Source organism: Scleropages formosus, chromosome 21, assembly GCF_900964775.1.
Source record: "Scleropages formosus chromosome 21, fSclFor1.1, whole genome shotgun sequence".
In the NCBI taxonomy this organism is placed as follows: domain Eukaryota; kingdom Metazoa; phylum Chordata; class Actinopteri; order Osteoglossiformes; family Osteoglossidae; genus Scleropages; species Scleropages formosus.
Genome location: NC_041826.1, coordinates 2,872,653 through 2,887,323, shown reverse-complemented (window position 1 = coordinate 2,887,323; position 14,671 = coordinate 2,872,653). Strand labels below are relative to the sequence as shown.

At 43.0% G+C, this 14,671-nt stretch overlaps 1 protein-coding gene across 1 annotated transcript in view; it reads right to left on the bottom strand.

Annotated features, from left to right (window-relative positions):
- gtdc1 (glycosyltransferase-like domain containing 1) overlaps window positions 1-14,671 on the bottom strand; it is a 71,625-nt gene that overhangs the window by 18,669 nt on the left and 38,285 nt on the right. Inside the window, exon 5 of the mRNA XM_018735582.2 lies at window positions 9,797-10,129. Within this exon, the coding sequence (XP_018591098.1) occupies window positions 9,797-10,129 (333 nt within the window). The remainder of the gene's footprint in view (window positions 1-9,796; window positions 10,130-14,671) is intronic.

Below are 14,671 nucleotides of genomic sequence, written 5' to 3'. Positions count from 1 at the left end.
TGATTTTATCCAAATGCACAGGGCACAATGTAAGTAACTGGGTCTTGTCATAATCAGAATAACAACCACCTCAAAAGTATGTGCAGTCATTTCGGCAAAGACTTCTCCAACTGGGTTACCCGTGCGGCTTGCTCCAATAGACTTGCTGGCTGAGCTATCACATTAGGATATCAAGACAGAAAGATAATATGTTAGATTAAATATGTATGGGGGAATTAGGATATCTCAAGTATTATATCATTTCAATTCAAATCACTCCATCTGAGGACGTCTCATTACAGGGCAGGGGAAATTAGTAGATTAAAAACACTATCACACTTGGAGATGATACAGATAATTTGGTTCTTGAATTTCCAAAGTTCTTAACACGGTATTAAAAAGGCGACAGTACAGTACCTAACAGTGCACTAAATTAGGTAGAGAATATGTAAGATAATATAGGAGTCCATTGCTCTGTAATGACACTGGCATATTAAGCCTTTGTACAAGATCTGAGACGGCTGTCAGCCAACGTGTTCAATCACTAAAGATTTGTTACCTCATTTATTTACTTAATTATTCCTACATGTATGCATTTTAATAGATGTAATAAAAGGGCTCCGTCACGCTCAGACAGACAGAGAGCTGACGCTCCTCCTCGCGCACGTCGCTGACACCCAGAGTGGCCCTAATGAGAAACCGCAGCCTGGGTTTACCTTTCCGTAGGCCATGCGCGGTAAATGAGTGGGTTCTAACGGGCGAAGGCAATTATCTCCTCCGTCCGCACCGCTTGGCTGGAACCCGGAGCCACGTACATTCCTGCGTTTCGCAGGGAACGGGGGAGAGGTGCGAATGACCACCTAACCGGAGAAGGCGGAGCTCGGCAGGCCATCTCCGGGTGCTCGTACGACGACGCTCGCTCGTTCCGGTCCGATGACTCGAGATACTGGCTGGCTCAAAGCTTTGACCTGCACAGCTTAATGGTAAAACCTGGTAAAAACCACTTTTATAAAGAAAGCCTTGGAAGTTTACGGCAACCTTTCTTGGGTGTGCCTCATTTCGTGCGTTCCCGGTATCTGCTCTGCTAGCGGAATCAGCCAAGGGAGAGTTCCGCCCTCCGAAGCGTCTGTCGGTCAAGCAGCTCACCACGCGGCCCTTGTTTCGCTGCAGAGTACATGGATTTGTTCCACAAAGGCTTTCTGCTGAAGGTCAAAAGCCTGTGTAACGGCTTAATAATGCCATAAAGAAGTGTCTGCGAGCAAGGCGGGCGCGTCCGCGCTCAGAGACGACTCCTAAGGTGAGGCATTAGCGAAGCTTATTTATTTTCATTTCCGTGCCTTTTATTTGCTCGTATCCCCCTGTGGAAAAGCTGATTTCTGCCATGATTCCCTTCTTAATTTTAATACCCTTTTTGCTCATCATACAGACATTAGAATTTTTTTTCCCTCCTCCCTGAAATAATAGACCTCCTGCACTGGAAGACAAGGCGACCACTGGGATGACAGTAAACTAGCTTCTTTTTCTTGCAATTAATTGGAGTACGGCCATGTGCGTATATGATAACAGACTTTTTTTTTCCCCCAACAAGGAAAAGGGAGGTTAATTAATGTAAGAGCTGTGTTCATCGAGATGCAGAATTTACTTTGCCACCACTACCCCTGCCCCCCCCTTTACAGCCCCCTCCCTCCCATGCCGCCTTAAGAGCCTTGATTCCACACTAATGACCTAGTTCTTTTAATGAGGAGCATTAACCCCTGGCTACAGTCGCCCAGGTCTTAATTGTCAACCGAGGCTGAAACTGGAGAGTTTGCCGATCAGCAGGTATGTCGTACATTAACACGTGTCATCTAAGGTCCTAATAAATAAATCTGTCGCCAGGGAAACCGAGGCTCACTCTGGCTGCTCACCCCTTTCTCATCACCTTTTTTTTATTGTACCCCCTCCCCTCCTTTGCATATCTTGCCCACGAAGCCGTCTCACACGCTGTGACCGCGGACGCAAGTGTGGATCCAGCCAAATAAAACAATAATTAGAAAATGAATATGCTTAAGAACCTGGAGAACTCATTAGAATACATTTTTAAAGCAAAACACAGGATCCTTTCATTTCAAAATCTGTGATTAAAAATTCTCCTTTATGTTGCACCCAAGAGGTGTGTTTTAAAATTCAAACACTATTTACTATAAAGTACAACATACAATATATTTAATAACAAGAGACAAAAGTATAGACACCTAATTAAAAAGGACACTTAAAATCCGAAGAAAAACTGCTGGGTTTAATAAGGAAAGCTCAAAATAGCAGGGACTCTGCATCGTTTTACATTTAAGAAAAAGAAACAGAACACAGATAGAAAAATGGTGATTCGAATAATACTGTTGACTGAAGCCAGATGATCATGAATTGAGCTGGAATCCAGAAGCTGTTCCGCTTACAGACAGCGTTTTGAACTGTGCTAGTGAGCCCTATCAGGAGATGGGGGGGAATGTGTTCAAAATGTAGTTTCAAGCAGTACATTGAAAAGTAATGTAAGCCAATTCACACCTTCATTGATTCTCCAAGGTACTTTGATATCACAAGCTCATTGGTAGGGTTGTGGAAGACACTTGTGGTAAGTAATTTCAGTAGCGGTGGGGTGGTGCAGTGGTTACAGCCACTGCCTTTGGAATTGAAGGAGCCAGGTTTGAATTATACCACCTGTTGTAGTACCCTTGAGCAAGGTATTTACCATGAACTGCTCAAGGAAATATTACCCTGCTACACAGATGCTACTGTAGTTGAACGCAACGCCAGGGTCAAGTCAGCAGGTATGACATCTCCTGCCACTTTCTAAGGACAAAGGAATGTAGACCTGGAGAGCAAGCTGCTATGCAAGGCATGGGGAGGTGAGGATCCTGCCCTGATTGTCACTAAAGTACATCAACATGGCTCCTCCCTGCAGCTCAGTGCTGAACACAACTCACGGCTCCATGTTCTCAGTCGTGAGCATGAGGTGGGTGGAGAAAAGTCTTTCCCCAAGCAGGGATCCTGTGTGTAAAAAAAAAAAAAAAAAAAAAAAAATTTCAAAGTATGAGCACACCCTTCAGATGACACGTGTCTTCTGCAATTATACGTTTTTTTTTTTTTCTTTTAATCTAGCTGACACTTGATCTGCAAAGCAAAGCTATGTACAATAATGTAGCCAAGCAAATGGACTACAACAATAGGGAAGACCTGAACCTGGGTCCTCCAAGTACGGGATGACAGCTTTAACCACTGCCTGATGCCCCAAATAGCAGCTGTAGCAAATCAGCACATTAGGGTCTTAAATCTATCCATTCAGTTACTCCACAGCAAATTACCAGGTATTGTTGCATATACAGGTGTACAGTAAATAAAGGCTTGTGATGGAGTGGCTGAAGTCACCAAGTTCTTGACAGTTTTGAATCTCCAGAAAAGCACTGTTATTGCACTCTGATGCAGGCACTCTGCCTCAGTTGTTCAGGCTGCGTGAAGTAAATAGTGAAGTTATAACTTGTAAGTCTTTGTGAATAAGAACAGCGAGCGCCAGACATATGTTGTAGTTTTACGTCAAAAGCTGCATCTAAAAAAAGTATTCTCTAAACCGCGAGGTCCTTTAATCAACATGAAACCTGGGATTCCAACCCTGTCAAAGAGGTTTTCCATTTTCCTCTCCGCTTCATCTTAAGGTCCAAGCGGCAATCTACAAGAAAGACACCACACAGATGTGGCTTGGAGGTTTCCATCTGAAAGCAATAAATGACAGTTTAAAGGGAATGTCCTGAATGAATCGGGCTCCTTTAGAGAAGGGGGGGGGATTAAAAAGGGGAGGTGCCAAATACCTTACTAAGGGGAAGAAGGACACAAAAAAAAAAGAAGAAAAATCTTTATCTTCCGCTAAAATCGCACAAGCAGACAGAATAAGATGGCATCCATGGTCACCACCATCGCTGTGGCAATCATCAGCGCGCCAACTCCACGAAAGGACTCCCGCAGCCTGTGCTCAATATTGCCAGTCATTTATCTGTTGTCAGCACAGGTTACAAACAGTAATCCTTGACTGCTTCCGAATTAGAATGCCTTTGATGTCCCCACATGAGCTTTTTCCCCCTCTTTTTTCTTCCTTTTTCTGGCCCCGCAGGCTTTACCGATACTGTGGAGCACACTGTTTATTCCTCGTAATCTTGCTCTCATCTCCAGGCTAGCAGTGACAGATGGTTATAGGCACACAATAGTATTAAGAGTTTGATTTCCCACCCCACCCCGTGCTTTTTTCGTGCTGCCTGCTCTCTGTACAACAAACAGCTATCAGACATGGGCCGCAGCCTGGGTATCGCTCACATAGGTAGCGGCAGGCGAGCGACTCCTCTCCCCCGTCGCCTCCCCGCTGCCAACTCTCTAAGGTAAACTGCATTAACCTTGCCGACAGTTATTAAAAAGATATATTTACAAGGTTTGTCTCTCCCTTTACACCCCCCCCCGTTATGATTCTCCCCCCTCCCTCTTTTCTGCAAAGCGTCTGCTGCTCAAATACCAAACAAACACTCGGTGCCGTCATAAATTGTGAACGTGCACCGATGCGGGTGCATTTTTTAATCTCGCCGTCTGGGTGTCAGCTGAGGGCCCCTGGATGATGCATAGTGGTAAATAAGGCAGGCAGAATTAGCCCTCCTGTCAGTTTCCACCTTATACCCCCAGGCATCCCTAAAATTGACTGCACGCTAGATTTTCAAAATGAGCCCCTAATGTTAGCATGACAAACGGTTTCTCCGTAATGCTTTTCTGTGTCACCCAGAAAGGATTAATTACCACTTTTTCCTTATTCCTGCTTCAGCTTGTCCCTCTCCACCTCACCAGCCCTTGCAACAATTAGATAAAAAATACAGTATAACTACCGTCCATGAAACACAGTCATTTTTTGCTGTGTGTAGAAATTCTTATGAGATCACAAACATTTGTTGTAGAAGAGATAAAAATACATATACAAATACATACACATACTGTGTACGTGTGTATATATATGTACACATACATATATATACATGCACACACACACACAAGCAATCAGAAGTTTAGAATCACTAAAAAATTGTCATGTTTTGATAGAAATTCATACATGTTTTCAGCAAGGCAGCATTAAATTGGTCAGAAATGATAGTCAATACATTGGCAATGCTATAACATTGTTATATGAAACAAGTGTTCTGTGCATCAGACTTCATAGTCATCAAAAGAATCCTCCATTGTGCTGGCCAGTTCATTAAAAACCTGTTTCTTCACCAAATATGTTTTACATAGCTTAGAAGTATGCCTCCAATCATTGTCTTGCTGCACAATTAAATTTGCACCAATTGAGCACTGACCACAGGGGATGGCATGAAACTGTAAAATAGAATGGTAACCTTTCTGGTTAATTTTTCCCTGCACTCTGTCTGAATCTCTTACCAACACCAAAGCAGCCCCATACCATTACACTTCCTCCACCATGCTTGACTGTAAGCATCAAGCATTTCTCAAGCATTCTTTCATTTGCTCTATATCTCACATATGTTCTCCTTGGTCCAAACACCTCATACTTAGACTCGTCCATCCATAATCCTCTGTTCCAGCCAACCACCATCCAATGTCTGTGTTCAATGTCAGTCTGCCCATTTTAACATTTTCTTTGTATTTGTCAGTTTCAGATAAGGGCTTTTGGCATTTTCTTTGAAAACTGCCTCTAAGGTCAGCATTCATCCTGGAATGGTCTTTTCACTGTTGCAGATGACACTGATTTTTAGCATGTACCACTTAAGGAAGCAGCCAGCTGGGGACCTGTAAGGTGTCTGTTTCTCAAACTAAAGACTGATGTACTTATCCTCTTGTGCAGTTGTGCTTCTCAGCCTTCCACTTTTGTTCTTATCCTAGTTAGATGCAGTTACCTTTGTTTCTTGGTAAGCTCAAGTATATTGTTAAATCGATTTAATGGTACTTTGATTAGTTAATAGACAGTTCTTTCAAAAACATGAACAATTCTGTATGATTTCAAATTTTTGAATGCTTGCGTGTGCATATTTGTATATACATAGCATAAGCAATTTAAGACGCACATTAAAAGAAAATTAAATATGTCTTACTGATAAACTCTCATTGATTCAAACACACACCTGCAAGTGATTTCAACATGAACCTTGTCTCTCACACTAAAACGTGCTCTCACCTGTTACTAAGACTGATTTTCATCGGGATGAATTGCTTTCCAGCTATTTAATAAAGCTAGTACCACAGAAAACTGAGAAAGAGGGAGAACTGCATTCTGGAGGACCGATGCATCGTGAACTTGAGAGAAAGTGCGACATCCCTCATACACAGTGCATTAAACACAGCACCAGGCCTGGAGAAACAGACATTAAGCAAATACAACACGTGCCTCTATGGCAGAGAAAAGCCAGTTGAACGTTTAATTAAAATCTTCAATACCAGAATACATGCAAGGTCTCCTGTATAGTCACATGTATTCTTAACAGTGGATCTGTATAGTGGACATGTTGTACAGAAGGCATGTACCGAACAGCACACATGTCACCAGGTACCATATGCACATACACTGCATGCTATAGCGTGTAACCATTTTATATGGTTGGAATGTACACCGTGCAGCATCCACATTTCATACCGTATAGGACAGGATATACAGTATGTACACCACACAGGTACAGATGCCAAGTCGTCATCAGTGATTATCTGGAAAGCAGGATGAAAGACAGAGATCACTGAGGAGGGTCTGGATGTCTCAGATTTTGCATCGGAAGAGGAAATTAAAGTTTGCTTGTCCAGTTCAATTAAGCGGGGGGGGTCGGGGATAAACGCTGAAAGACTAACCTGTGACCCCCTCAGAGGGACAGATCATAGGATGCCTGGCTGCTGTTAGCGGCTAATCTGAGATGTGTTCAGGACATATGGCACACGCTGTGTCCCAGTGGGAGTAACTCCACTCAAACATCATTGCCACCCGTGGGGATTTAGGGCACAGGCAGCTTCATACCCTAGTGTCCCGCTCACTGCCCCCCAAACCAGCTCACTTGCATAAGCAGTGAGGAACGGTCATCTAGACTAGCACCAATCAGCTCTCAAGCCATAGATGGTTACATATTTGTGTGATTGTGTGCCACCAGATGTATGATCGAGCAGAAAACGCAATGCATTTATCATTTTAAAATGTAGAGTAATAACATTAATTATGATTTATTTTAGCCACTCCGGAGATGACAATCAAAGGATAACTGAGTATCCGAATTCAGGAGCTGTGCCAGTCTGGCCTATCCGAGTGGCAGTGTGTTAATGCAATCTGAACAGATGTGGTACACTCGTAGATGCTGATAATTTCACCACTTTTGATGAGTAGTAATGTTTGACACACACCGGTGTTTTCATCAGAAAATACCGTACCGGCAATATTCCAATCATCAGTGCCTCTCAGAAAGAGACAGAAATAATAAGCAAATCTATGAAATGATCCCACAATTCCAAAATAAACCATTTTGGCAAGATAAATAGCTGTTGAGGGCCTGCAGGACAACAGAGAAATGATTTAACAATTATATCGTAGCATGCCCTTCACACGACCTCATATGGCAGGGGCAGCTAGTATGGTTAGCAGCAAGGGCATGTAGGACATCACACAAAGGGCAGATACCTTATGGGTAAATCTAGATAGAGGCAGATGCATGGGCCTTTTCCCCTCCCCCCACCCAGTTACTTAATTTTCATTTGGCTTTTTTTTCTTTCAGACATTTCGAATCAAAGATGAAAATCCCTTTAGGCAGCAGCTGGTCGCCGTCACCCGCTGGACCTCGTGGAGGTTTAATGTGGCACCACAAGTCAAATCCCCTGGAAGGCCCATCGCCCCTGTCTGTAGCGTGCTTCTAGCTACACCTGCGAGCGCCTGCCCTCTGGACAGCTCCTCCGCTCGCTGATCCCACAGTCCGGGTCGGGGCTGCCCTGGCAAAAAGCAAGGCCGCTAATCTGGGGATGAAGGCGACCTCTAATCAGGCCACATGCAGATTATCAAACTGCAAGGAACAGTAATAAAAAAGGGGCTGGGGGGTAAAGGGGGCACAACATGTTAGTACTTCCAAGAGAGGAGATTATCTGGCAGTTTACCTCTCTAAATCCCAATTTACCTCGGAATAAAACCAAAGTTCATGAGGATGTTGGCAGCAATAATCCACCCATGTTTTTGTTCAGTTTAGCAGAGATTACAAGACAAGGTTTTGTTACTGATATTAGAACAGGTGCAGAAGAGACGCAGGGCAGCACACAGCAGCATGCAGCTGGGGGGTACAGGCAGGGCAAATCCCGATACCAGGAGGTAAACAGGATACGACACAGGTGCTCCATGTGGCTGCTTGTCTCACTCGTGAACATGTATTGTGACCTGCTCTGTCAAGATGGAGAAGAATGAGCTTGGACTGGAGTGGATTTCTTTCCCCTAAACATGCCTATGAGGGAATAATAATGATGCTGGCTTAAACAATTGTGAAGAAATGACCCTCAGCCTGGGCAGATTGGGAATTCATACTTTCACATGACGTACGTGCACAACCGAGCTAGCGACATGCACTTCTTTCCACAAGTACTTCTTTAAATTTATTTTACCACATGTAATTTGCAGACGGCACCTGTAAAATGGTCAGAGTCCAATGTGCAATCAAACAAAATGCATCTGGAGAGATTAGTAAACTTCTGAAAATGAGCATTTTTAAAACAAATTAATTTTAAAAACCTCAGTAAAAACCCTCTGGAAACTCAACTGAACAATCACTGGAATGCACTACAGGAAGGAACCCAGCACAGGAGATATGCTATATGCCGATTTATTATTTCTTACTTTAGTTGGCACTTTTCTCTAATGCTCCACCGCTTTTTTTTTTTTTTTACAGGTAGGGTTCTATTTACAGGTAGTTCTCTTCAACTCAAAGCTACTAAGGCAAGAGGTGGGATGCGAATCCGGCCACTATATGTGCACATGCAGTATACTGCTATACGAGTTATTTGGTACAATACATTTTGACTGTGCAACATACAAATATTATTATGGTGAACCTGGCATATAAAATTTTTGTTGAATGTGCTCTGATCTGCTGTATAAATGTGTAAATGGCTGTAGGGAGTTTAATACAGTGTATCTAACACTAAGTCACCTTGGATAAAGGTGTCAGCTAAATACCAGTCAATAATCTTTGCATGTAGCTATCGGGGTGGGAAAAAAACATCTGCTAAATGAATAAATGTAAATGTAATGCTTTGTAGTAATTTTCCTGAAAGGACAAGCCTGAAGTACATACCATCTTCTCTTTATTTTCAGCCTGACAGCCTGTGTAAGACCGTGTCACGCAAGTCAAGGAATCGTAGTACAAAGCAGCCGATGGCTCCTTTGAACCAACAATGCTGCCGTTTGGCAAATTAGAATAAAAGTTATGATGTTCCAGCACACGAGTCGCATATTCCCAAGGTTTCGTCGGTACAAGAATGAACCTGCCACATAATTAGCGGGATACGGTTCTAATGCTCTTCTCCTTGAGAGTTTGACCCTATTTGTTTGCACAGAGGTAATTTCATTTCACAGCCCATTCCCAGGGGCGGCCCGAGTTAATGCTAAATGTTCACTAGAGAGGGGATAAGTGTTTGGCAAAGCATCTCGGATAAAGGGGTAGAGGGAAGCTCAACGATGCTCCATTCATGTTGGAAATGCCACCGGTACGCGGGGTTTCCGCTTGTAGCTCTACGTGTTAATTCTTTCACCTGTGTGCGAAGAGGCTGGATATGTGCCACTCACCACCTGTGAGGCCACACGATGTGCAGTGGCTCCCTCCCACTGGGACCGCAGTCGCACAGCCCCACCATCGCATCCCTGTCTCTTGTGGGCGCTGCACTTCCATGACCGTGGAGAGCCTCTGCTGGCGACTGGGACATGCACTGAGGCTCCTGGTGCAATGGAGTGTGGATCTCAATCTGGCTTCCGTGGGCTGGTATCTTGGTGTCGAGTTCAGGCCCCTCCACAGAGGCGCAGTTTTCAGACCCCGACAGGGCGCCGAGAGGCTCAGGGCCGCAGCCCTCCTCGAAGGGGTTCTCTCCTTGGAAACGGGCACGCTTGTGTTGCGGAAGGAACCTGGCAAAAGTGTGACAACAGATTCAATGACACGGAACGGGACTGCACAGAAAAGAGGAAAGCCAGGGCACGGGGCAGGGTGATGCATGTGTAAACAGCTGCCTGGGTCCCGCCAGCTACGCTCCCAAGTCCTTCATTCATTATTGCTCTTAGACAGAGTTCATTATGGTACGTGGCAAGACCTCTTCCCCATAAGTGCTGCTATGACAGGGCTTTTAAAAGTCTAATTTCCCAGAATAATTACCAGACTTCTCTTTGTCAGTCACTCATCAGATGATCGTTTCCCTCCCTTGTACTTCCAGACAGCTTCGTACAACAATGAGCCTTTCATTTCCGCCAATGCGAAAATCTCAATTTCTAATGTTTTGGTCATAGAGGAAATGATGATATAATGAAATGCCATACCTAACTGGTGCAGTTATTATTTGTATATCATATTCAGGAGCACAAATCCTCTCTAAGTGACAGCAAGTATGTCAAATTCACATACATCCTGAACGTTCTTAACGAAAAGTAAGGTTTACATCAAGTAGCGCCAATCATTTGCTGACAAGGGCATCTGAAGCTTTTTGGAGAGGAAAGGGAAGGGGGAAAAAAAAAAAAACAAAAACATAAAGAACAAGTAAAAGAAGGAATAATGAGAATGGAAAGTTCCTGATGTCAGCGTCGTAGAACAGAAACCACATTTGAAGTCGTTGCCTCAAAGTTTGCATTTAAGGCCAGATGAATTTTACGAGCGAGGGAGCTCTGGATCGCATGCAGCTGACCACCATGGGTACTTTTTCATCCTTTACTCATAAAACGGCAAACTAAGATGTCAGCTGGGTCTAAACAACAAGCGCCGATAGGCTGTACCAATTAGTGCCAATTAGTACTTGTTTACAAAACCTCCATTTAACACACAAATGGGAATGCGAGAGAAGCACAGTAGCACATCTCCACAATGGGCCTCTGTAGAGAGCAGTCAGTCTTACCAGTTTGCCAGCCAGCCATGCTGCACAAACCCGCTGGCATGAAAAGCATAAAGGTGAGTAGTGGTTAAAGACCACTCAACAAAACGCAGCTGGTTTCAACCCAAGGAACCCCATAATCCAGTACTTCACACGTAGTCTTCCCATACCTTATGAAAGTAATCTGCTCCTGAAAAACCCTTTGTAAGGTGAATTGTCATTAATAAGATGTAATTGGTTTCAGTGGTAAGAAACTGTATGCGTTCTTGAGCACCAAAATTCACAATCTCTTATGGTAAAATAACCCCGAACGGACAATCAATCCAACTCTTAACATCAGTTATCATAACACAATATAAACAAGGCAGTATATCGCCATTAATTACTCTACAATATTGCGTAGCTGCCCATCTGAATTTATTCAGCTTTTTGCAGCTATTACGAAGTGGCATGGGGGCACAACAAGTAGCGTTGCTGTCTCACAGCGTCTGGGTGGTGCAAGAGGATGTGGGTTCGATCTCCACTCAGTCTGCGTGGAGTTCGTATGTTATCCCGTGTCCGTGTAGGTTTCCCCCTACAGTTCATAGACACGGTGGACTGGTGACTCGTTTCTTAAAAAAAAAAAAAAAGGTCACCCATAGCGTGTGAGAGTGACAGAGAGAAAGTGTGTTCCACTGGTGTATGGATGAGTGATTCTTTGTAAGTAGCGTATCTAGCATTATAAGTCACCTTGGGTGAATAAGGTATACTGTTACTACACAGTACCTACTGAAAGTTGTTTTGGAGAAAAATGTCTGCTAAATGAATAAACGTACTTGCAATTAAACACAAACGAAACTTATGAACATATGTTACTCGATGGTGATGAATTCATTTAATGTATTGTAACTAACTTCATGCACATGTTTAATGAAGAAAAAAGTACAAGACAAAAGAAACCAATGAAAACGATACAAATAAATCCACAGTCACTGAACACGTTTACATAATTTGGATTACACCAGGTAAAGCAAGCAGACAAGAAGTAATGAAGGTGGTAACTTCACGCAAAACTATACAGCAACCGTGAAGAGGACCGCATGGTGGCTCGGGTCTTGCAGCACTCAGCTGTCGGGAGGTGAGCAAAATTCAAGTTTGTTTTTTGCAAATGCAAAGAAATGCTTCACGGGCCAAAGTAGCGAGTACTGAATGAAAACCCAAATTCTCAAAACCCGAACGGGTATATATCTCAAGGGATGACTGCACTTTTTGTTTTGAAGCCAAAGGGTCCAATTTAGAAGCTGACCTTTACATGTCTTCTAACCTTCTAAGCCTGAACATAATACAATTTGTGTACACAGTACCTGCAAGCCAATGTAAGCCACATTTTGCTTCCCTAATAAGCACACCATCAAGTGTGCCCTGTCTTTTTTTTTTATATTAAATTTATTTTTTTTCCCTGACACCTTTGTCCAAGATTAATTAAAATGTCAGGTTAGTACACTAACAATTATTTACCCATTTATACAGATGGGTCGTGTTCACTGTATTATAATGGGGAATTATAGAATATATAAACGTGCAGACATTTAGGGCTGAAGCAACCACGATCAGAGAGCTAATGTCCAATGAAAACTGCATACGTTTTTCACCGTCTCAAATTTGGATTACTCTGCTACACTCTTTCCTCACATCTTTCTATAGCAGTGTCCAGCATGGCTGTCAGACTGAATAGCCTCCTCACTTAAACCTTTTCCACTACTTTTAGAGGTGATGGAAGGGAAAACCGCACCGAAAGCGGAGTATCCCAATACTTTAACAGTTAAGCGTTTTACAAGAAAAATACTTCCAAATGTTTCTAAAGACCTTTCCAAACCACACCAAAGAGATGCTATAGTAATATTATGCTTCCCTCAAAATTGCATCAGAAACTTGGTTCTAAATCTCCCTATGACATAGTGGGCTATTTACAGCCCGCTTGTCTAAACTTTGTGTATTTTTGCATAAGAGGAAAAACAGATTGACAGTCCACTCCACCAGGTCTATTTTATAGTGACTTTAGGTGAGGTGGCATCTCTGGCCTCCCAAATCTTTTATGGTTAGGACCTCGATCGAACGAGTGCGCGTGGAGTCCTGCAAACAGGGAGAGATTAGAAATGACGGCTGTTCCACATGAGAACGAGCAGGGAATGAGCAGATTTAACAGGTCTAATTCCAAGAGGGCAAAGAGGACCGGAGAAGTGAATTATCTGGATCTAATTTATGGCTACAGCTCCTCGCAGGTAAAGCAAATGTTTTTACGCACTGGTAAATACAGTCACATAATTTGGTTACTTACAGCAGTAAATCAAGCTTTGTTTTTCATAGTTGGAGGCAAAACATTTAATTTATAATCAGGAAGACACTGCAGACGGCCCATCAAGGGCTGCAAATCAGCAAAATGTGAAATGAATCTCCAACGACCAGAGCTATTTTGATACCCCACCCCCAGTCTGTTTGGCTGCGTAACCTACTAAAGATTAAAAATTACTATCATAAAACACACATTCCCTGAAAGTAATCCCCCCCCCCCTCCCCACACCCCCCAAAAAGGAAAGGGGGGGGGGGGGGGGGAATCTGCACCAAAGCCTTTGCTTCTAGTTATGTCAGACAGTATTTTAAACAGTTCTAATCATATACCTTTGTGGACACTTAATTAAAATTACAAAACCAATTTTAATCTGTAGTCCAATTAATATGCAAATGTATGCAAATGCAGTAAAACAAGGTGGTGATTAAGTTAAGGACACTCCATTTCATGTCTCCTTTAAGTGTGAAAACAAACCATCTTTTTTCCAGTTCCCGCACTGATGGATTGCGATGTTTACAGGATGCACGTCGGGCTAAAGAAAACCTCTTTAGCATAATTTCCGAAGAGGATGTGCAAAAGGCATCTTGAGCAAAGTTATATACAGTGTCTTCCCTCACAATCGACACGTCACAGAGTCCTTACGCACGCTCGCGTACACACTCACATAATATCTGCGATCCGACTAAGGTCATCGCAAAGTGAAATTTCTGCATTTGCCATTTAGCGGGCTATTTAAAATGCGAGACTTAGTGTTGCGGGCTTGAGGTGAGAGTTGACGATTCTAAAGAAGAAGGACTATTTCTAATTAGGCCTCGGAGATAGCCTTTCAATGTCATAACTAGAAGGAGAACTGTCCACAGCAGGTAGTGATTAAGATTGAAATCAAATAACTTTTGGTTGTGGGGGAAAGAAAAAGCAAATTACTAAGAAGGAAAAAACACTTTATCCAGATCAAAATGAATGGAGGTCATTCTTCTTCATATTTAAACTTTTGATTATTTCTTACTTTAATCACATAACCCGAGCAGCATGTCCATTTCCTGCAGATATGAATGGGCCGAGATTCGGCGGGAGTTAAATGCGCCTACACCGCACATATTTCAAGTTAAAACGGACAATATGAGAGAAGAGGTTAATTAGTTAAATTGCTGTCAAAACTGCCAAAACAATTCATAGTATAATAAGAAAGACGGCGAATGGAGGTCTGAGGAGCTAATCTAGTTCTCCCCTCTCTGCATGCAGAGCCCATGACTCCCAGTGCTG